Here is a 22,194-nt window from a genome sequence, read left to right as displayed (position 1 = left end):
TTTCCATACTCTACCCTTTATAATCAAATTGGCAACCAAAACCAGATGCATCTAAAGTCTTTTTTTGTAATGTAACCAAAAGTTCCACTATTAGTCAGATTGCGAGATGTATATGTTGTAAACCAACCACATGACCAGTGTCAACTCAGAAAGCGATGACAGCTGAAAACACATGCAATACATACACTAAAAACTTATTTTTACTTACTCTCTCAAGATTCACAGTTTTCAGGGGACAAAGTTACATTCTGCTCATTCTAACGAGCAATTTTGGTACTTAAAGGACCCAAGTGGGAAGGTCTATTAAGTGCTCCCAAAAAGCCCTACAACAAATACATAAAGTGCCACAAGGGCTTCATGCTGGCAACATTTTCCTGTTATATTCCATTCATTATCTCAATTCAGCCTTCACCTTGTCTCTCTTGTTCACTTTGCCATTTTTCCTTTTTGTCTTAAGCTGGAGTCTCAGCATTGGAAAAACCTATCAACAGGAGAGACAAACTTTCTCAAAGTATCATAGAATCATAGAATGGTTTGGGTTGGAAGGGACCTTAAAGATCATCTAGTTCCAACCCCCCTGCTGCGGGCAGGGACACCCTCCACTAGACCACATTGCCCAAAGCCTCATCCTAGCAGATGCTAGCAGAGCTGCCAGATGTGCTGGGACCCAAGTCAAAAGAATACTGGCTCACCCATCCCAGTGTAAGTGCAAACCAGGTGACTACAGTGGTTCCAGCGGCACTCTAATTCAGTCACTGGACCTGCAACCCAGCATCTTTTAAAAGAAGAAAAACTACCATCAGGTGAATGTCTTCTAGAGGTTACATTTCTGTCACGCAAAAGTTACTGAGCTTAAGACTAGGTGTTAACACAGGTGGAATTCAACAGCGTACTTTGGAATAACTCATACTATCTCCTCTATGGCAGCTATTTCTGCCTTAAAATCTATGCATCTTCAACTGACATTCTTCGTTGTTTTCTCTTATAGCACGCAACAATGACAGTATTTATTATGACAGCAAGGAAAGTAACAGGAAGGCTCTGAAGCATAAGCTCCTTTTGCTTTATAATATCGAGCTACAGCATTATAAGGAGAAAGTAAGAACAACCATGCACCACAAAACCATAGAAAAGCAAGTGCATTTACCAGATTTTAGTTAGAGTTTTCTTAGCCCAAGGCAGATGGACAAAGGCTTTTCTTTCTTAAACACTCATTTTGCAGGTTCTGCTTCAAAGGGGTTCAGAGGTTCCTAACAATTTGCAGGTTTTGATTTAGCTAATTTCTAGTATTTTACCTGTTTTCCCAAAATCTAGCATCCTACCAAATGAAATACAGCTACTTCACATTAAAAAGAATGTCAGAGTCTCCACTTTCCAACTGTTTGACCGTCAGCTATAGTGGCTAAATAGAGGAAAGGAGACTCCCATAAAACTGATGCCTTACTGATATCACAGACAAGCATTTAAATCTTTTTTTTTTTTAAAAAAGAAGAAAACCAGTATTTGCTGTCCTAAGGAGCTGCTGAAAAATTCAAGGCAAAGAAAGTATGCTTTCCACTATGAGGAAGACTGCCGAGTCTTGATTCAAAAGAAAACTGGAAAGGACCTCTAGTGGGCTGAAACTGCACTGTTTGGGTGCCAGAGAGCAACATCCTTCCACTTCACCTCCCTGCACCTACACCACATCTACTGCATCACTTACCAGCAAAGCCCTGTAATTCTACCTAGTGACTGGCATCAGAGAAAGCAAGTACCATTGTAATTACAGCAGTAAGCCTCCTTTTCAGGCCAGCTAATTAGAAATATTTCCTCAGTCTGCTCTCAGTGTTTGGAGGGACACATTTTCACTTGCTTCAGAAAAAAACAGGAAATGGGTTCTGTTTTACTGTGTAGGGCACTAACATGTCAGATCACTTCAGAGTGGTTTTATGTGGCTTAAATGACATGACATCAAGGGACATTCAAAGACGCACAAATTCAGGTGCACATTTGGAACGAGGATTCAGAATATTATTCAGACTACGTCAAGGCATTTTGTTCTTCCAAGACTTTTTAGCTGTAGGCAGTTTTGCATAGGCAGCAGAAATACCATTTTAACTGCGTTTTTAAGGTAACTCCTTCTGGGTGAAAGAGCTTGGAATTCTTTATCTGAGCTTAAACAAGGCATAATTTCATGTGCTGGTACATGAAAAAATAGATGAGTGAATGTATTCAGGAGAATACTTAGAAAATAAAACAAGCCAGATTAAGAAAGCTTATTTATTAGGCATTCCAGTTAAAAAGAAAATAACTTGTTTTGAATTGAAGTTGATGATTCACCTCTAAGTCTTTAAAAGACTTCTCTTGCTATATTTAGGTTTGCCTTCAAGTCAGATCAGTTCTATCATTTCCCAAAGTAGCCTAATTTACATCTTCAGTGTTATAGGCCACAACTTAGCTCTCTTAAATGATCTAAGCAATAACCTCTCTTTCAGCAGTTACCCTCAAAGGATTTGTATCAACTTGAGAAGGACCACAAATTAAAGTCGACATTGTTAAGCAGAGTGATGCAAGACAGCTGCTCATTATTATTCAAAAATAATATCACCTATACTGCACTGGTGGTCCTTGTGCCATTAAGCAGAGTTCTGGAAAGGAAGCAAGCCATTTTACAGAGCGATTGCCTGAAGAGAGCAGTACTTGCACTTGGAGTCTGAGGCCAGAAGAATGCATCTGGTCTGTCCTTCACAGAGCAGTAACAGTACTACCCTGTCATAATTGAAAAGCATGCCTGAAAGTCATTGGATACAGGCATTCACACAGAACATAACTAAACTGAAGACACTAACAAGTTCATATCTTATCATCAGAGATCTGATCAAAAAGCAACCAGGGTCTCTCAACCTTAATCTTTTTGGACCAACCATCATCAACTAGGACTATCACTAGTAGCAGAATAATATAACATTTTTTGAAAGAATGTTAGTGGTGCCAAAAAGTCTAATTGTGTTTCTCTCTTCTGTAGGAACCAGTAATCAAAGCAGAAAAAGAACCAGTTGTCTGTTTTGAAGTATTTTGAGAGTTATTTTACAGTGATATTGTGTACAATACAAATAGTCCAAAAGACACTTCTATGATTAAAATTAATAAAGAATTAGAGCTGATGAGGATCAGTTAAGAGTAAGGATGAAAAACACAACATCTTAACATCTTTCAGTCAAGCAATTCATTTCTCAGGAATTGACTTCTTGAATCTGAACTGCTTTATGATAGAAACACCAGCAAATGAAAAGAGAGTTGAACAAACTCTAAAGAGAAATAACAGGAAACAGAACTTTCAAAACTGTTGCTGAGCGAGCTAGAATATGACATATGAAAGAGATGTGTGTATTAAAGTGATTTCAGGTGCAATTAAAATCCCTTGTAAGGGATTCCCCAGAGTAAGGAAGAAATGGGGAAAAAAGTGCATTTTGCTTTAGGTTACAATGCAAAAATTTGCCAATAGCATGAAGGAAAAATAAAGCAAGTCTTTTAAAACAGGCTAGGTTACATAAGAGGGAAAGCTTAATACAGAAGAAGAAAATATTTATGCTGTGTTCCTTCTTTTCTGATAACAAAAGTTGGTAACTTGTTTGGACTCAAAGTCTCAAATCGCTGCATCCATGAAACTGCCCACTATTCTTCCAGATGGTTGCTTTTAACATCCATCTCATTTACTCTTCAGTGTTCCATTAGTTCTGCAGTCAAGCACTGCTCATCTGACAGACGAAGATCAAAATGCTATTTTGAAATGGCAGAATTTGTGAATTTATGCACAGAGTGTCCAGCTTTTATCCACCGAGTTTCTTCCTGTGTCGTTCCAATAAGAAAAGTTTTAATTTACTGTCAAGACAGCAGCAATTAGGAATGTTTTATTATTACTATTCTGAGCAGGATTAATGTTGTGGGGAAAAAAAAAAAAAAACACTGCAAACAGAACTCTAAGTATTTGTAATGGCCTCTTAAAATTCCACTACCTTCTGTGGAAAACAACACTAGACTTCAGATATAGTAACATAAATGTTAAACTATTAAATTTTGCATCCTGGTGAGACCATTATTAGAAAAAACTTATCCATTCTCTCATGCAGCAAAATCCCTATACACCGCAATATCTTTCCAAAGTATGTTCCTACCTTCCACAGTGAACAGAGAGAAGCATCACACTACAATATCCCTTCCTTCCATTTTCCTGTGTCCAAAAATCACTCTATTTTGCTTCCTTTCCACTACTTGTGGAACTTTCCACAGTAGTGTGAGCAGGGATTGTTTATATCGGTGGTCTCCAAAGTGGAGTGCATGCAGCCCAGGGGATGCGCAACACAATCCACTGGAGGGCAAGAAAAAAAATAACAACTTAATAATTTAATTAATAAAGGGTTTTAATTTAGTTAATAAAATATTTTAAGTGGTATTTATTTCATCTTTATCTCATCCTTTTTAAAATTTCTATTGTGCAGGTTTTATAGTTTGCATAACATATTACAGTAGTACATGTCTATAATTTATAAATAAATAAGTATAAATTATATTGGGGGTGCATGCTCAAAAAAATTTTCCTGATAGGGGTGCACAATCAATAAAGTGGAAACACCACTGGTTTATGTGACTTCACAGCACCAGGATACTGAATCAGCATTTCCTTCTTCGCTAGAAGGAGGTAAAAATAATGGAGGAAGAACTGCATGCAGGGAAAAGTTTTCAAGTGGGCTGCATGTTTCAGTTACTTAGCTCCAAGTTTCATCACAGGCAGAGAGTGATTTTTCAGAAACAGTTAAGTGCTTAGCTCATACTATGTCTAATAGTTGAGTAACCCTTGAAAATCCCATGAGATTCTGATTGGTATCTAGAGGCTGCCAAAGGCCATTCAAAATCTTATTTTGGATTATTTAGGTTCAGGTCCACTGATTTTCAAAAGAGATTTAAAATTCTAAACACATAAAATTCAGTCGCAGCAATAATTTATGCCACTGCATCGCTTGGCCAGTTTTCTGATGCAGATGTAAACAGTAAGCCTAATTGTATTAAAATTTCTTTCAAACATTCACCAAAAAAAAAAAATCCCTGCTAGTCATTCAATATACTTTTTTTTCTTCTTAAAATCACCTACTAAAAATATTCATTTCATTTCTTTAACGGCCATTGATTAAGTATCAACTAAGTGAAACATTAAATTTACCAGAACTCTGGGGAAGTTTCACTTAGTAGGTATGCGTTATTAAGAAAGCGATGCAAGGCAAAGCATGTTGACAAGAACTTCTTTTTAAAAATTAGGTTATCCTGACTAATGTCTTTTTTCTACCATTTCTGTTCCAGTGAGAATGACACCAAGTACTTTATTCAAGAATTATACATTTTGAGATATATTCCTTTACTCCACCTGAAAAGTTTCTAAGTAGCACGTAGCATTGGTTACAGCTCTGAAATTTTCAATATAGCATCCTCTAAACAGAGTTCAAACATTTCTTTTAAACAGCTAAGAGAGCAGCTAGAGTAATGCAGGGTTTTTTACATGACATTTCTCTCATGTACTTTGATGTTATGAATGTTATGAAACAGAATGCTTAACCAATTTGGTTTTCTAGTCAGGCATTACATCCCTCCAAATTCTAGCATCAAGAGTTCACAGTATACAGTAATTAAAAGCACTCACTGAACCAGTACCCATAATTACAGAACCCAGTAAATATCAATAATAGATTTGTGGCCCCTTCTGCAGTTTTCCTAACAAACAGGTTGTACCTTGACAGACCAATAGGCTCAATCTCCAATGTGACTTTAGGAAAAATGCTTTCATCTGATCTTGATTTCCTCACCTGGAAGTTTATACAAGGCAAAAGCAGAAATGCACTTATGCTACCTCTGGCTGTTCTGTTTGTTCTATAGAAGGCTTTCATCCTCTTCACTATCACACCACACAGTGTGCAACAGGAGAAGCAAATAGCATAGACTTCACACATGAACACCACAAAATAGTTTCAGATGTCTGTCTTACCCTTCCATTCATCTACCTTTCTCTCCTGCCTGTGCATTTCACAACAGAGCAACAATACAAATGCAAATGACCTTCATCAGATCAACCATCCTTTTATGTACGAATGTTATTACTACATAGCCCTCCTCTTACCTCTTCCTAGGAAAGAATCTAACACAGCCCTCCACATGTGGCAAGTTTTCACACTGTCCCCAATAGAAAGGTTCCCAGGAAGGTACAGCTTCAACATTAAATCTTCTTTCATTTCATCTTTAGGGGATGCTCTTCAAGTGTAATGATGTCTCCTTTTACCTATCTTTTCTAAATATTTTCTGGGTTTGACCACAAACACACACAAGCCAGCTTATTTTAGTTTATTAAATTTCTTCTGAACACATGATTTTATCTGTCCATAAAACACTTTACTAAAAAAGAGCAGCACAAAAAGCTAGGCTCACTCTTGAAGTACAGAAAGGTTAGTACAGTTGTGGAAAGCCATGTAATATATTTCACTTACTGCAATGAGACCACATCTTCTCAAATGAGATGGCAGAAGCAGAGGGTTCTCAGCTATGCCTGTTCTTAAGGTCCTCTGCTAACACTCAGGTAAACCTGGGATGGTATGTATCCGTGCCTCCACACCTTTCGGACAGACACTTGCTCAGGATTATCTTCTCCCCTCCCTAATTCGTGTGCCCTGAATGAGACTTTTGCCCATATCTTCCTGCCAAATATAGTCATGTATATTGGAAGTTGCCATCATATTTTCCTACCTCTCTATTTTCTGAAGCAAGTTTTCCACTAAATTCTTTTCTCTCCAAAGAAGATGTCTTAACTCACCCAGCAGAATGATCTTTACAAGCATAAGCTTTATGATATTCTGGTACACCCATAACCTGATGATGCAGGGAGGCTGCACCCCTCTAGCATGTACATGCATTTGCTACTGCATTTATGAAGATGCTAAGCCCTCCAATCTATAAGTGCAGTAATACTTCAGGAACAGAAGCCAAAGGATGTCCTCATCATTTTTAAGAGACAACCACTGCTCAGGTGGAACTGCAAAACTCTGCATCCAACCAGTATCGGTGAGAAAGAACACAGTTTGCATGCAATAAAGACAATTTACTGTTTTGGTGCCATACATTGCTGCTTTTTAGATATCCTACCTGTTTGTGCCACCAAGTGGGTCCAGCCACTCCAAACTGCTCCAATCTTGTCATGTGAGAAAAAATGAGTCTCAATCTTCTTGGGCTGAACAAGAAAGATCTCTTTGCTCACTAGCTGCCCGTGTTTGTTGCTACCCCAGACATACAGGTGTCCTTCATCTACAATAGACAGAGAAGTAAAATTTGTTGAAAGTGATATACATAGAACACCAAGAGATAGAGGCTCTGTCTCAACTCACAAGGCTGAGGGAAGAACAATGTTTCATTCATTTGGTGTTTTCACTGTATGCTTTTTCCTGCCACTCTCTACCACAGGTGCACACACTGTAACTAGGACACCAGAAATATTTGCAAGGACCTTAACAACATAGCCGGTTGTCTGAGGGCTACACTAACTCCCTGAAACAATCAGAGCTTTCAGGTCAAACTGCCTAGACCTCATTTCTACTGTGAGTCTCTCAAAGATGACTGAAAAATGTTTATAGCAAAGGCCAAGTTTTATTAGAAAGTTAACCATAGTAGTCAACTTCCCAAGATGTTTTGATTTTTTTTTCCTCAGAGGACACTCACTGAGCAGTCCCTCGCAGACTACTCTGTTCTCGCAGACCAGCTTTTACCTCCACCCCAAGGCTTTGATTCAGTCCAGTAAATAACTTGCTGAATTGCAGCAAATAATTTCACTCCTCTCCAGTATCTGGGACTCTTCAAAGCCTAGCTGGCTGCCCCTGCTCTGCATTAGCCTCCCAGCCTCTCTACAAGAGCTACAGACTCCTCATTCTGCTTGTAACTCTCCTGCCTTCTTCAGCTTGAGCAAATTCAGTAAATCCCCCAAAGCAGGGACAGTCTAATGCTCTTTACCTCACCTTGCTCAGTCACTTCGTAATGTGACATATAGCTATGAATGTAAAACTAAAGCTGGTATCACACATCACAAGGCAAAATTAAACTATAATCATGCCTCAAAACAATGCTAGACAACTAGTGAGAGACTTAGCTCTAAGTAATTACTTGTCTTCCCCACCCCTGTTCTAGAATAAGCATTTGTGCAAGTGCACACTCCAGGATTCCACCCACAGGGCTAATTATATTTACAGAAACATCCACATTGCTCCATATGTTTCACTGGTACAAGCTGGAGTTGTTCACAGCCTAATGACCAATTGACAGTAACAAGATGACTGTTCAGATGAGTCCTTCTGCAGATATTCCATACCATTAGTTCAATCTTCTCAGCACAAAATCATTCCGCCCAAGTTCTAGGCCTCCATGTTAAAAAATATAATCCACAAGAAATGCTTAACAGAACATGAGCTATAGCAGACCTCCTGAAGTCCTTTGCCACCCTGTACAAGCATAAGAAATAAATCTTGCACACATGAAGTACATAATCATGGGCCCAGGAAGACTGAAAGCCGTATCATTGGAACAAGTGGAATTGTTCAGAGCACTTGTCCACAACACTCAAGACTTCCGGAAGTCTCAGGTCAGCAGTGAACTCTTTACAATCAGTACAGCATAAGTAAGTCTTTCAGAGGTAAAAAAAATAAAAATACTGAAGTAGGATTTAGGCTACAATATATTTAATGATCTCAGTTTGGTAACAGTAAGAGAAAGAACGAGCCAGGAGAATTCCGCTATAGTACTGCTGGTGAAAAAACAAGAGAGAAGGGGGCAGGAGGGGGAAGCCAGTACTTGTCAAGTTACACATTATTGACAGTTATCTGCAGGACTTCTCACATTTCTCAATAAAAAAAACCAACTGAAAAGGGGAAAAAAAAAAATCAAGCAATTGTTTCATTCGAATTCTCCACTAAAATTGATAAATTCCTTCCCAGAGTGAAGTACATACACCTTCTGGAAAGAAAAAAAGAGGTGATGGAAACAGCTTGTTTCAACAAAGAAAAACATTATGGCCATTCATGTTTCCACAACTAAGTTTCACCGCCTCTGTCACCTCCTCTTCTTCTCCAGAAAGTACGTTTCCTTTATCCTGGAGAATGTCACATGCTCAACCCTCATCACATTTCTTGAGTAGGTTTTAACAAAAACTTAGACACTAAGACTTAGCACCATATTCCCATCACTGGAGGTTTCAGGCCCGTTTGGATACAGGTAGACTACAATCCCTTTTTTAAAGGGACCGCTATTCCTGACTGCAGGGTTTTGGTATCCTGCCAGCGGGTGGCTCATGGAACAGAACCAAAGAAAACTGCATCACAGTGTGAGAAATTTCTAGGGGGAAAAAAAAAAAATCTCCATTTCAATACTACACCCTGCAGTAGTATATTTACTATATCAAGTATCTTTAAAATACAAAGTATTTTAAGTAATAACAAGTATCTCACGGGATGAAGGGCAGCAATAGCATCACATTATTAAAATCTTTGGTACTTCGTTAATCTTGGTCTCCCTGCTGCCAAATAGACCGCTCTCTTAAATAAAAAGCAAAAGCATGAAAGAATAATCTGTTCACTCTCTAAATACAGAGTGCTAATTAGGTAAAGTAGATTCTATTTGTCCTTACAGTTGTTCTTCACTAATCACACATATAGTTAGCATCTCAGAATTCAATATAATTTACATCTTCTAACATCTTCCCATACAACTAAATCTCTGTAGATCTGCATAAGCAAATACTCTAGTGCTTCATTTAATGATGACAGAGGTACCAGATGGCTGTATATTTGCTAAGAACTTGTTCCTATAAAGTTCGGCAAAGACTTGTCTTCATAAGGTTCAATATATTTTCCACACTTCAAAACTGTAAGATTACAGTATGAAAGATGATTCTGTTTCCCCTTCTCCCAGTTTGAATAAATAAAAAATTAAAAAAAAAAAATCTCTTTATTAGACTTGCATTACTGGCTACTTAATTCCCCAGCATGGGAGCACTGCTAAAGATCAAAGAACAAGTGGCAGACGTTATGAAAGTGCCTAAGCAATTAAAGCAACTTCCTGGTGCTTTAAATAAGCCTTGTGCTCTTACATTACCTCACACAGATCTGCACACTTACAGTCACTTAAGATAGCTCCAGAACATCTCACATCACAGCCCCGTGCAGAGGTATTAGGTCACGTAGCAGAAGCAGGACAGCCACAGCAATCTTTCTTGGGACAACTACCTAACATACCTCTTCTCCATGGACAAAGGGTTGCATTAGTTCCAGCACTCACCCATACAGAGTTACCCAATGCAGCATCCTACTGCAGCTCAGAGACTTACCCAACCACGTGCTTCCACAAATCCTTTCAGAGTTTCTAACCATTACTTGTAAGGGCTAAGTCATACCTGACCCCAAGAAAAAACACACAGAATTCGGAGAATTCAAAATGTTAATCCAGCTCTTAAAAAAAGGGAACTTCTCAGAATCTAAAACAACTATAAAACAACTAACCAGCACTAACCAGGCCAGATCAAACTTTACCAGTCTAACCAAAATTGAAAAACACTTCCAAAGCACAAAAACCTTTATAGGCTGAGACAAGGACTTTCGTTTCTATACCTAAGGCCTACCTGTAAGTGACACAGAATGGTAGGAGCTTGCAGCAACTCTCTTCACCTTTACATCTTCCAGGCCTAGCAAAAAATTTGCACAGCAGGTATCAATTCATACATAGACATAAAACAGAGCTATATCAAATGTAACAGGATGATAATGAATTTTATAATAAAAGCCTCTGCTTTTGGGCCATAGACATTGCGAGACTCACTATAATTTTCCCCCATTGATTATGACCTTGTACACCCATTCTATCCTTCAGATACTCTACTACATGCTTACAATACTAAGTGGCTTTATAATAAAAGGATGCTACACATCACTCAAAATTTCTGCTCTATCCACCTTTACAAAGGAATCAGATTCCTGGATTACCTGTTACTTCAGATGGTTCCTTTGCTGTCAAGAACAGGGGGAGGGTTTTTCCTTGGTTTGCACGCTTTGCCCGCGACGCCATGCCTGTTCCCCACTGAAACACCAAACCACTCTCTTTCCAGAGTAAACACAGATAGAAGAGATTAAAACACATCAACTACCAACAATCACTTAACTCGTTAATTAGTTTTAAAGGTACATTCGCTTCATTTTCACTGATAAAAATTACACTTTAAAAGACCTTTATGCCAAAAACATACTTCATGAAAATACGGACAACCCTGTCCATCAAGCAACAAACAGTTGTAGTCTCATTTATAGAGGTAAGAAAACTAAGAAGATACTAAGCAACCTGTCTCAGCTCTGAGACCTATATCAGGACATTATTGAGGACTCAGTAACAGAAGTCCCATAGCTGTAGCACCTCAGGAATAGACACTATTTATTACTGTAAGTTCATTGCATTTTCTTTGCCCTTTCCTTCTCTTCCTGCTGATTTGTGCAGTCCAGCACACTGAGGGAATAAAGTCACTACTTCTCCTTCAGACCTTTCAGAGACTTGACCTGGCCCTGAATCAAGATGTCCACTGAGCACAGAGCTCAGGGAAGCTTAATTCATAGAATCGTAGAATGGTTTGAGTTAGAAGGGACCTTAAGATCATCTAGTTCAATCACCCTGCTATGGGCGAGGACACTCTCCACTAGACCAGTATTCATCCAGGCACCAGAGATCTCACTTCTTCCAAGCATCATATTTGCATCTTCAGCTAGACCTCTCTACCTAGAACACCTACTGAAGTTCACGTAAAAATAAACCAAAATAAAAGAGCACATGTAGTTTGTTGTTCCTCAATGGTAAAAAGTAAAATAAAAAAAAAATTTTAAATTGTCATCTTCTTTCCCCCCCTCTCCTCTTCCAAGCCACTAAAATTGCATTTCATTTATTACTGAAATAAGAATGATGATTTACCTGTAGCAGCAAGGGCATGTCTCAGTCCTGCAGCAACATCCACCACCTTCTCTTTGAAAGACTACTCAAGTAAAAAAAAAATATATTTTAGTTGCTTTTTGCATTTAATGCCTCAAAAAGCAAAATATGCCAAACAGAAGTGGAATGCAATGAAAATAGTTCTCACAATTCCCGCCTGCATGTCACAATGCATATCAACATTCTGTATCACAAAGAAAGTAAATTTTGGCCAACAAAATTTAGTGGAAACATCTTTAAAAAAAAAATCAAGCAAAGCAACTGGATGTACAGCTTTGTGGCAATAAATAAAAAGCCCCAGTCAATATCCTCACATGAAAGAAGGAACCTTCTTGGTGATACAGATATGTTTATCTCTTAATTTTAACTCAGTGTTCCTCAAGAATTACACCAAAATGTCAGCAGCAAATACCAGTGACAAGCAGCAGTAAGTTCCATCAAGCTGTTCAGTCTTATCAAGTCCTGTGATCACAAACAATACAGCTAATAGTACCACCTGCACCACTGAAGGCTGCCCAATATGATCGTGTAAAAGAAGACTATACCAAGTCAAACGTGCGTAAAATGAGCGATCTAAATTTGCACGAGGTACTTCAATTCTGGCACTTTTCCACTTCTGAGTACTCTGCAAATTTATTATTCTTCTCACAGATGTAACACTATTTAAAATAGATGGCATCAAGCCCAGCATTTAACAGGATACAAACCAAAAGAGAAAATATTCCAGATGAATGAATGGTCTACATGGTCAGGGAGGAGACTGATTCAGATTAGCACTGTCAATACTACCATTTTCAAGGCACCATACTGGAATGATGCTTCCAGGAAACATCAAGGAAACAGAAACATCAGGTGAGTTAATCCCTGTTCACTAGGGGTTACCTAAGGGATCAGCTGTCCTTCCTCTCCTACATTAAAAGAGCAAAGGAGTATCTGGCACGAGCCATGAGGCTAAATTTCTTGTCTGAGAATCCCTTCTGCTCTGAAGTTATTGCTTTCATTAGACATGAGAGGTCACATGGATAGGAAAGAATTCCATTAGTGTTCTCCAAATAAGAAACTACAGTGTAAATTAAGGATTAATTAGAATTCCTTTGAGAAATTTATTTAAACTGTTAGACTTATAGCCAACAAGAGGAAAGCTTTTCTGATGTTACAGGACTACTTAAAAGATGCTGAAGCAATTAATTCGGGGCTACATTCTGAGGTCCTCACACTCAGCAGTGCCTCACCTACAAATATCACCATAGGCTTCCACATAACTTTCAGGAACAACATGGGCTATGCTGTCAGAGTCCAGTGCTTAGCATTTACAATTGAAGATACTTGACAACAGAGAAATTGTTATCTAACTTTCCATTCTATTTCCTTGGAAGCTGATACTGTTTGGTAAATACTGGAGGTTAGAAAAGAAGCAAGTCAATGTACTTGTCAGTTCCTTTACATGCAAAAGTAAAAATCATTTTAATCTCAAAAGTGATAAAGTTAAAGTTTATCCTCTCAGGTCTAGTTTTCCTGCTGCTACATACCTTCTCACACTTCTATTATTTTGGGGGTCACAAAGCTTATTTTTATCTAACTGTTTTTAAAGCCAAGAAATAAAACTACAGTCCCCATTTGGGGCGGGGAGGAGGGGGGAGAAACTCTGACAGTTATACATTTAAAAAAACAACATGTGCTTAAAAAAATAGAATTGCTGCACAAGAAGCACAAGAGAAATACATCAAAAGAATTAGCATAGCTAACTTCATTGAACTCCCTAATGCAGTTTCTTATTTTCAGGGGGGGATTACTATTGGCTCATTTTGTTTTGCTTTGAGCTATTAAGCAAAAACCTCCAAAACCTACAGTGAAGGCACATACCCTTCATGTAGCAAAACATATCAAGTATCTTACAAACTTGAGGCAAAACTTTAGCTGTAGTAAACTTGCACAGTTTCACTACACCTTTAGTATCACTTCACATCATCTGAGCATCAGACTCATTCTGCAGATATTATCAAAATACATTATGAAATGTTATAATCCCTAGAGAAAGAGACAACTTTCCGTTAGAAGCATGTAACTTCTTTAAAGAAGAAAAGTAGCCTTAACGTCTCATTTCTGGGTCAATCACCATCTTCGGTCCTTTACTTTGTAAGTTTACTATAACAGATAGACTTGATAAACAAATAGTTGAAGAATCTGGTTTAAAGCCCACTGAGGTCAGATGACCTTTTTAAGTTGCTGGAAGCAATATAAACTACAGAGCTCTGAAGCACAATTCCTTTTAAATCTTTACCTCAATCTTTTGTGGAATCGAGCATGGACCTGATATTTGAGGAACTCCTAATTGTCCAAAAGAATTAGACCCACAGGACAGAACTTGGCCAGATCCTGAAAAATTAAGTTATAGTCCGATCAGTAAATCTGTGAGCAAGAGCAAAGCACTGTAACATTCTAACAAGCAAAATATCACAGCCAAGTAGCTCAAAAAAGGACCTAACATGTCCCATTCCAAAGTCCCTGAGGTCATAGGCCTTACACACCATGTTCAGCAAAGGTCTGAAGTCCACTGGGAAACAAGGAACATGGAGTAATTTAGTTTGCAAGGCAAGTAGCTTAAAACCTGTGTGTGCCTGTGCATCACACGAGCAATAGCAATGTGGAACTTTCAGCGTGTTCGCTACATTAACATTTCTCCAGCGCTTACAGAGACAGATTTACCTATTAATACGATTGTAAAATCCCAGCCACAGGCAACTTGTTTTACACTAAAGCCAGACAGGGCAGTGCACAAAGTAAAATGCACTACATCTTCTGTGTGAGTCAATCCCAACTGCCCGTCTTTGTTATGGCCAGATACAAAGAGCTCTCCCACACCTGGAAGAAAAAACAAAACAACAACAAAAAAAATCATGTTCCACTTCACTGACTAAAAAGACAAGTGTACATGCCGTGAGATCCTGTGACAAATGATTATGTGTCATTTTGGGCACTCCAATCAAGCAAAAAGAAAGAGAAACAGTTATTTCTGTTGCATAAAAAATACCTCTGAATAAGCACAGCTATGGAGAGATGGGTTTGTCAAGGGAGACAATCCATACAATAAGACAGGCACCTCTCACTAAGATCCATGATAAAGTTTTTCATCCTGTTCATCCATGTCTGTATCCCTTCTTTCCCATAATTAGCTATGGCATACAGCAGAACCTTTCAAAGACCAGGTGCTCTCTTGTGCTCCTCACTTTAAAACTTCTCAAGATTGAATAACCTCCCACTTGACTCCTCCCTCCTACTCCCCATCCTCAATATAGAAAAACTGACTGCTTTGTATGAAAAGCTGTTATATGAATCACATTAAGAAATAGTCCTCACATAGCCATAAAGTAATCACAGAAGATAAGCAAACCAGGAATTTCCCCAATTTCCCCAAAACATTGAGTTAATTGGCATAAGAGAAACCTGTTTTGCAACTAATTGTACTTGCTCAGAAACAGAAGCCACAGATAGGTGACAGCACCAAATCAGCAGGGAAATAGAAAAAAATGCGTTTAGAAGTCACATACTCCTTGCAAGTACAATGTTTTTACCAGTGATAACTGCAGAATGTCCCCCTCCTCCAGTAATGCTTTTAATGTCTTGACATTTGCAGGAAACATCTTTCAGTGACTGAGGTACCAGCACATCCTCCTTATGACCAAGACCAAGTTGTCCATAGCTGTTTGCACCCTTCAAATACACACAGAAAAATAACATATTAAAAAAAAAAAAAGTAGTTAACAAGAAGAGACAGACATCTGCTAAGAGCGAACAAGCTTATCAGGGACATGTCATAGGTTAACCTGCCAGTATTCGCTTCTGAAAATCCCCCAAAATGGCAATCTTCATTCTTACTGCTGTCACACAGGATGCCCAGAATTACAGACCAGGACTGTCCCAAGTTTGTTGCCACTAAAGCTGCCCTTGCAACCCCAGTACTTTAAGAAACATACTGGAATATAGCCTGGCAATAGTAACTGCTAGCCTGCAGTTAAAGGAGGAAAGCCTCATCATGAGGATGATTACCACCTGTTTAATTTTAATGCTAATGATTCCTACTCATCACTAAGGTCTTATACATGCCAATGCTTTCTGGCAGCCCACCTTCAAAACAAGATCAGAAAGACATGCTACCTTATTCTGGAACCTAAACAAATAAAGCAGAAACACTGGTCCCTCTTCAACCTAGTCTTTTAACTTAAAGTTGTCAAAATTAAAATATACCAATTATAATTATTATAAGTACAAAATTATAGCCACTAAACCAATCACAAAAAGCAACCACTAACAATGTGGTAACGTGCCAAGGAATTTCTTGCCCAATTTAAGCTCTATTAAGTGTCCAACAATTTGAACAACCACCTTCATTCACAAAGGTGGATTCAGTAACTTTCCTAGCCCACTTAGTGCGCTAACAGCAACACTCAACACACACACTGCCCACAGCTGGTGATCCCCAGCGGGGGGACTTTCCCTATCTCACCTGTGCTTCCCCTGCCTATGTGTTATCTATTTGTAGTCCTGTCACCCCTCCACCCCCCAAAGATGCAGCACCTGGTGTATCTTAAAAGGACATATTTAGCAATAAACATTTTGTACAACAATGGCATTTTTGACAAAAGCATCAGGCTGCTCGCCTCAGCCCACAGTTAGCAGGTGGAGGAGATGTCAGGATTCAAGCTCAACAGGCAGATCAAGTTGTTGTCTCACAGTCATTACTACTGGTAGACAGTTTTAGAAGGTGTTACTAGTCAACAGACATAATTCTTTTAGAAGGCTCGTCACAAGCTCTCATTTTAGCCTAGAACGTGCAATGAATTTTCAAGTCTTCAAAATCAGGCAAGCTGACATAAGGTGCAGAAAGCAAGCAGGTGCCTGAGGAATTGAGAGCCACATGTGTCTATCCCAACGCTAACGAACCTATTTTCACTTAGCCTTCCAAGACTGGTGGGTTATTACCAAAGATAACTACCGCAGAGAAGACAAGCTAACAAGGAAAAGAGAAACCCATTTAATGGCTCTTAGACCCCCTTTGCTCATCAGGTAAAATCACAGCTCTGATGAGCCACAAAGTTCTCTCGAAGAGCTCAGGATTTCACCCCAGGCCACGCACTTGAGGAGAAACGCGCCTCCCTCCCCCACTTCGGTGGCGGCAGCAGGGGCGACACCTCCTTGTACGTGGAGACGAGCAACGTCCCGGCCCCACAAGACACAGGCCGCGGCACAGCTCAGCCCCGGCAGGACGCCCCTCGGCGGGGCGAAGCCTTCAGCTTTCTCGCGAAGCGGCAAAGAACCGATGAACCGCGATGAGGGCGACTCACCACAACTTTACCCCACCTTTTTTTTTTTTTTTAAGGAGGGGCAACCTTGGCCCACCCTTCCCCAGGGAAGCGAGACGAAGGCCGGCGGCAGTGCACACAGCCCCGGCCCCCCCGAGCTCCGCAGCACCCCAAGGGAAGGCGAGCAGCCGGGCTCCGCGTTCCGCCCATTGCCCCTTGAAGGCCGCGCCACCGCGCGGACAGAGCCGCCATCTCAGGGAGACCTCAGCTACCTCCAGCCTCCCTCACTACACCATGCCGAGCGCCCACTTACCCAGACGAAGAGCACGGGCTCCATGGGACCAGGAGCCGCCAGCCCTTCCCGCCACGCCGCAGGCCGGGGAGGAAGAGGCGGGACGGAGGCGGGCTCCGGCGGGGCCCCGCCTCACCCCGAGCCGCGGCGCACTAGGGGGTGGCTCTGTGAGGAGGGGGCCGTCGGACAACCGTCGGCGCTTGGCGAGATCCCTGTCAGGGGCGGGAAGCATCGTCTGACCTTCTCAAACCCTTCGGGAGCGTTTGAAGGGGTAGCTGTGGCACACAGCTGCCGTCCTGATGGCCCCCCGGCCCGCAGGTACCTGTACTCCAGCGGCAGGCTCCAGCCCTGGCTGTCGCTTTCACAAAAACTGCCCCAAGCCCAATTGCCCCGTCCTGCCGGCGCGGACGGAGCCCCAGGGATGGCGGGGGGAAGCACCCGCCCGGGTGAAGCTGTTCCTCCACACACCCGTTTCAACAGGAAAAAAAAGTGAGGGGAAAACAAGTCACTCCTGAAACAAAATATATACAATTCCAAATGTATTTAAGTCACATGCATGGAATATCTGGACCAGAGTATAAAACATGTAAACCCTTAGTCAGAAGCAAGTGCTTTGCGTTTATTGCTGCAGTGCTGAAGTAAAGGGGGTTTTGCTTCTAGTAATTACCAACAAGTTGTTTATTTCATTGACATTTAAAGCCTTCACAATAGTTTAAAATATTTAAATTATTGCTGTTCTACATAGCCAGAAAGCGTGGATGCATGAAGCCAAACATGTGTTGTTAATGACATGGAAATGCATCTTCTCGGTATTACTTTTAGCAGTTTACTTAACTTTTTGCTACACAAGTGCAAATAAACATACAATTGCTGTTTTTCCAAAGTATTTGAAATTAGGTGCTAATTTATCAAGTATAAGGTGTCCTACTTGAAACGTATACATAGTTCAGACAAAGATTCAAAGTAACACAGATCCACGTATATTTGAACAACATAATAATCCCAACATTTTTTAAATGCAGCTGAATATTAACTGTTATCACAGAAGCAGACAAAATAGATCCTCCCTTACTACTCACTCATAAGACTGTTTCTTCTTTGGAAAGACAAAGCTCCTAAAATCTATTTAAAAGTGTAATGTAAGCCATAAATGTTGTGGACCATTTTTCTGTCTTAAATGTTATTTTAAAAAAAGTTATAGTGCGTTAATAGTCACAGAAAAAAAATATTATCTAGACTTGATTTAAACAGTGAATATATTTGAAAAGACTGGGCCAGCAACTGCTTATGGAGCAGATGTGTCCTACTAGAAAGCATATGAAACACAAGCTGATTTTCAAGCACAGAGGATCATGAAAGTCTTTCAAGTTCTTGAAATCCTGGACTAGCATCTCCAGTGTATTTAACATTTCAGTCCATTTTTCCAGTGACCTTCACAGCTGCAAATTCTGGATTTCCAGATAAGCTCTACCTATGAAGAATCAGTACCTAGCATGCTGTTAAACATATCCTGCACATCACAGATCTTCCATTCAAATGTATCATATCCTGTACACATATTCATTTCATTCACAGGGTCGGCAGAAACAGCAGCCAGCACAGCTTTGCAGGATGCTTCAAACTTTGGAGCCCTGAAAACAGGGGAGTTTGCTACTGCGTGATACAGACAATTCAGCAGAACACTGCTTCCCGCCACTTGTAAAGTGCTCTTTGGAATTAGATATAGTCTATGCTACAAGGTAATTGGTTGCATTCATAGCTGCAGAATTGTTATGAAATGCTTGGGCCTTTCAGTTGTTGCTTGCTTGATAGGGAATGATGGAGTTCAGGCCTAGTAAAGAAGAAACAAAATGTATCTTTGGCAGCTTATGCAGGTCAATAAAGCAATGGAGCAATCAATAGGATACTTAAAAAAAGCAGACTAGACTACAAACTTTGGCTGTTATTTTAAACTTTGGTGTTATTTTAAACTTTGGTGTTATTTTAAACTTTGGTGTTATTTTAGAACTGATGAAACTATTTTTAATATTAAATTCTAATTTGGAAATGGTTTTAGGCTTTGTGCTAAGTCAGCAAGCCATCAGGTACTATATTATTTGTTAAATTAATTCAATCAGGAAAAAGGCAAATGGTATTTCTACAAAGAAAGGTCCTCCCTCAGGTGTAATATCAAGGACAGCAACAAAAAAACTGACTCTGAGCCAATAGCAAATCTCTTAAAATTAGGGTTTTCATGCAACAGCTCTGTACACTAGAAGCATGCCAAACAGCACATCTGCAATTCTTTGGGGCAAGAGTGATCCCTTTGAAAGCAAAATTTGACCCCTCAATTTTATCATAGTGAACCTACAGCTATTTGTGTCCTGATGCCTGCGCTGTAATCATTCAAGTTTTAAACTTAGTAGCACAGACTTACAAGCACTGATTACTATAGCTTCTACGCTATAAAGTCTGCAATGCTATAAAATTAGTAGCATAATTCCCTGTGGTGAATTATTCCATTATTGCCTCATAAGCCACCTTCTGCAGCATCTGATCCAAGCCCTGATCCACACACCACACTATTGCTCCAGTGTACCAATTTCTCTGCTCCCCCCATCAGCTTCTCAAAGGCAACTCCTGGCCTTTTTTTAATCCAAGGGGGATGGAGGAATACATTCTGTAAGGGACTTCATATAGGGAAACAAAATAAAGATGTTATCCTTATGGGCCATTCACTCTTCCATTTGTAAAGGAGAGAGTTCTGCATACAACACATTACATGCCTAGAAAGAAATCAGTAGGGAAAAGAAAAGAGTTGCTGAGTGCACCACACTGCTGACTGGGGTGTTAAACCTCCAGCTGCTTGCCCATCTTGCTGAGGGCATCGCTGACAATGTCCAGCTCGTGACGTAGCTCATTCACCACGCTGGCAATGCTCTTCGTGTCTTTCAGGATCTGCACGCTTTGAGTATATGGATTGTACTTCACACCAAATGGGCGCTTGATGGTTTTTGCAAACTCTCTATTCAAGTAAAAAAAGAGAGGGAATCATAAACAAAACACAAATGCATCCTCTGTGTGCAGTCAGTGTCAATAACCGCTTTTCTAAACTACTTACTTTCTTTAAAATAGTTGTAATTGTTATATAGTTCATCTTTCCCACCCAGTACGTGGAAGACCAAGCAAATACTAATCTTGACTTTCCAACCTCATGAAAGGTAATTATAAAATTGTGATGAGAATAAAAAGGTTTGGTGCTGCTACTGAGAGACGCATGAAATCAAACCCGCTTCTATAAAACAGGAAAAAAAAAAAATCTGTACCTCATCTTCTCCTTTGCTTCTTCAAAACTTTCAGAAACAAAGTAAACCTCCTGGAAAGTTGTAATGAGGCATTCTTGCTTGCAGGTGACCTTCGGATCAAAAGGCTTGACTTTGGCACTGCCAGAGAGTGAGTGCTGGTAACATAATGTGTTATCATGTGTCAGAGGAACATCACCACCCAAGGAATCCACAAGGAAGATGACATGAGGTAGAGTGAATAAAAAAAAAAAAATTAAAAAATTAAGTGAGACCATATTTAGTGCATTGCTTCTTAAATTGTTTATCTGCAGATGAACAGCAGGTAAAGCTTAACAAACAAAGTAACTCTGAACAGTCATATTCTGCCAATCTGAGTCAAAAAAAGGGATTCCTCAGACAGGAGGCTCATGTGTAGACAACAGCAGTATTTTCAGAATCTTGTTAAACCAGCAGAGCTTTATTCTGAAAATAGTTACTTGGAATCTAATGTTAAGAAATACCAGTCATCTAATGCTTCCTGCAAAAGACATGCTCAGCATATATCCAAAAGCTGACCATCCAGTAATTATTGCCACAGTGAATTTGCTTAAAGTCTAGTAGGTATCTAAGAGTTTTCAAAAGAAATATTTTTAGAATTCATTAAAAAACCAAGGCAAATCAGGGACAATAATAATCAGGTACAAACAAAGAAAAGAGGCAAATAAGCAGTAGGTATTCTTACCTTGAGCTCACTAATCGAGGAAAGCAAGCCAGCCCCATAAACTCGTAGCTGTCCCTCTTGCTTGCACAAGCCAAACTCTACAGTGAAGAAGTAGCACTGAAACAAAGAAGGGAGTAAAATAATTCAACCTTCAGCAAAGATGCTGTGGTGAACTAGATGAGGGAATTTCTATTTGTAGGTAGCATGAAACAGTTGCAAATTGCAGACAGTCATCACTTGGTTATCCTTCTCAGGTATTTAAAGAGGAGGGAAGCCAGAAGAATAGAACAGTGAAGAAACACAGGACTGCATGTTTCTCATACGAAAGATTGACATTATAGATTACCCAGCTAGGCTAGAAGCTGTTTGTATTAGAAGAACCATTGAGATGTAAATCTGTTTTAAGACATACTGTCATGACTTGACAGCTTCAGCTTATAAGAAACACTGGATGGAGAAGATCTCTGTAAGCGGGTGAAAACATCAGCCCACTATAGTTTCTTTCTCATTTGCTCAGTGGCTTGTAACATTAAAGATGTTTAGTTTGCTGGATTTCAGGATTTCTGCAGGTATATGGGGAGGAACGCTATTTTC

At 39.7% G+C, this 22,194-nt stretch overlaps 2 protein-coding genes and 1 long non-coding RNA gene across 6 annotated transcripts in view; 1 reads left to right on the top strand and 2 right to left on the bottom strand.

The window, feature by feature from the left end:
• Positions 1 to 17,742, bottom strand: part of SERGEF (secretion regulating guanine nucleotide exchange factor) — a 160,504-nt gene extending 142,762 nt beyond the window's left edge. Inside the window, 8 exon segments of the mRNA XM_075755026.1 lie at positions 7,162 to 7,320; positions 10,676 to 10,738; positions 11,037 to 11,150; positions 12,007 to 12,067; positions 14,306 to 14,400; positions 14,731 to 14,886; positions 15,597 to 15,735; positions 17,638 to 17,742. Of these exon segments, the coding sequence (XP_075611141.1) occupies positions 7,162 to 7,320; positions 10,676 to 10,738; positions 11,037 to 11,150; positions 12,007 to 12,067; positions 14,306 to 14,400; positions 14,731 to 14,886; positions 15,597 to 15,735; positions 17,638 to 17,661 (811 nt within the window). The 5' untranslated portion in view covers positions 17,662 to 17,742.
• Positions 17,743 to 17,799: 57 nt separating this feature from the next.
• Positions 17,800 to 21,098, top strand: LOC142602091 (uncharacterized). The gene is made up of 3 exons (XR_012835765.1): positions 17,800 to 17,934; positions 19,192 to 19,355; positions 21,006 to 21,098. It is a non-coding gene; the product is annotated as an uncharacterized LOC142602091 (long non-coding RNA).
• Positions 18,217 to 22,194, bottom strand: part of TPH1 (tryptophan hydroxylase 1) — a 29,227-nt gene continuing 25,249 nt past the window's right edge. For 3 of the 4 annotated variants that reach the window (XM_075755017.1, XM_075755016.1, XM_075755018.1), the window contains 3 exons: positions 21,622 to 21,717; positions 20,922 to 21,055; positions 19,594 to 20,620 (listed from right to left, as the gene is read on the bottom strand). In XM_075755017.1, the coding sequence (XP_075611132.1) occupies positions 20,446 to 20,620; positions 20,922 to 21,055; positions 21,622 to 21,717 (405 nt within the window). In that variant the 3' untranslated portion in view covers positions 19,594 to 20,445. Of the gene's footprint in view, positions 20,621 to 20,921; positions 21,056 to 21,621; positions 21,718 to 22,194 lie in introns of all 4 variants that reach the window. The other variant, XM_075755015.1, reaches the window with a different exon arrangement.

Source organism: Balearica regulorum, chromosome 5 (genome assembly GCF_011004875.1).
Source record: "Balearica regulorum gibbericeps isolate bBalReg1 chromosome 5, bBalReg1.pri, whole genome shotgun sequence".
NCBI lineage: Eukaryota > Metazoa > Chordata > Aves > Gruiformes > Gruidae > Balearica > Balearica regulorum.
This window is presented reverse-complemented; position numbering and strand designations above follow the sequence as displayed.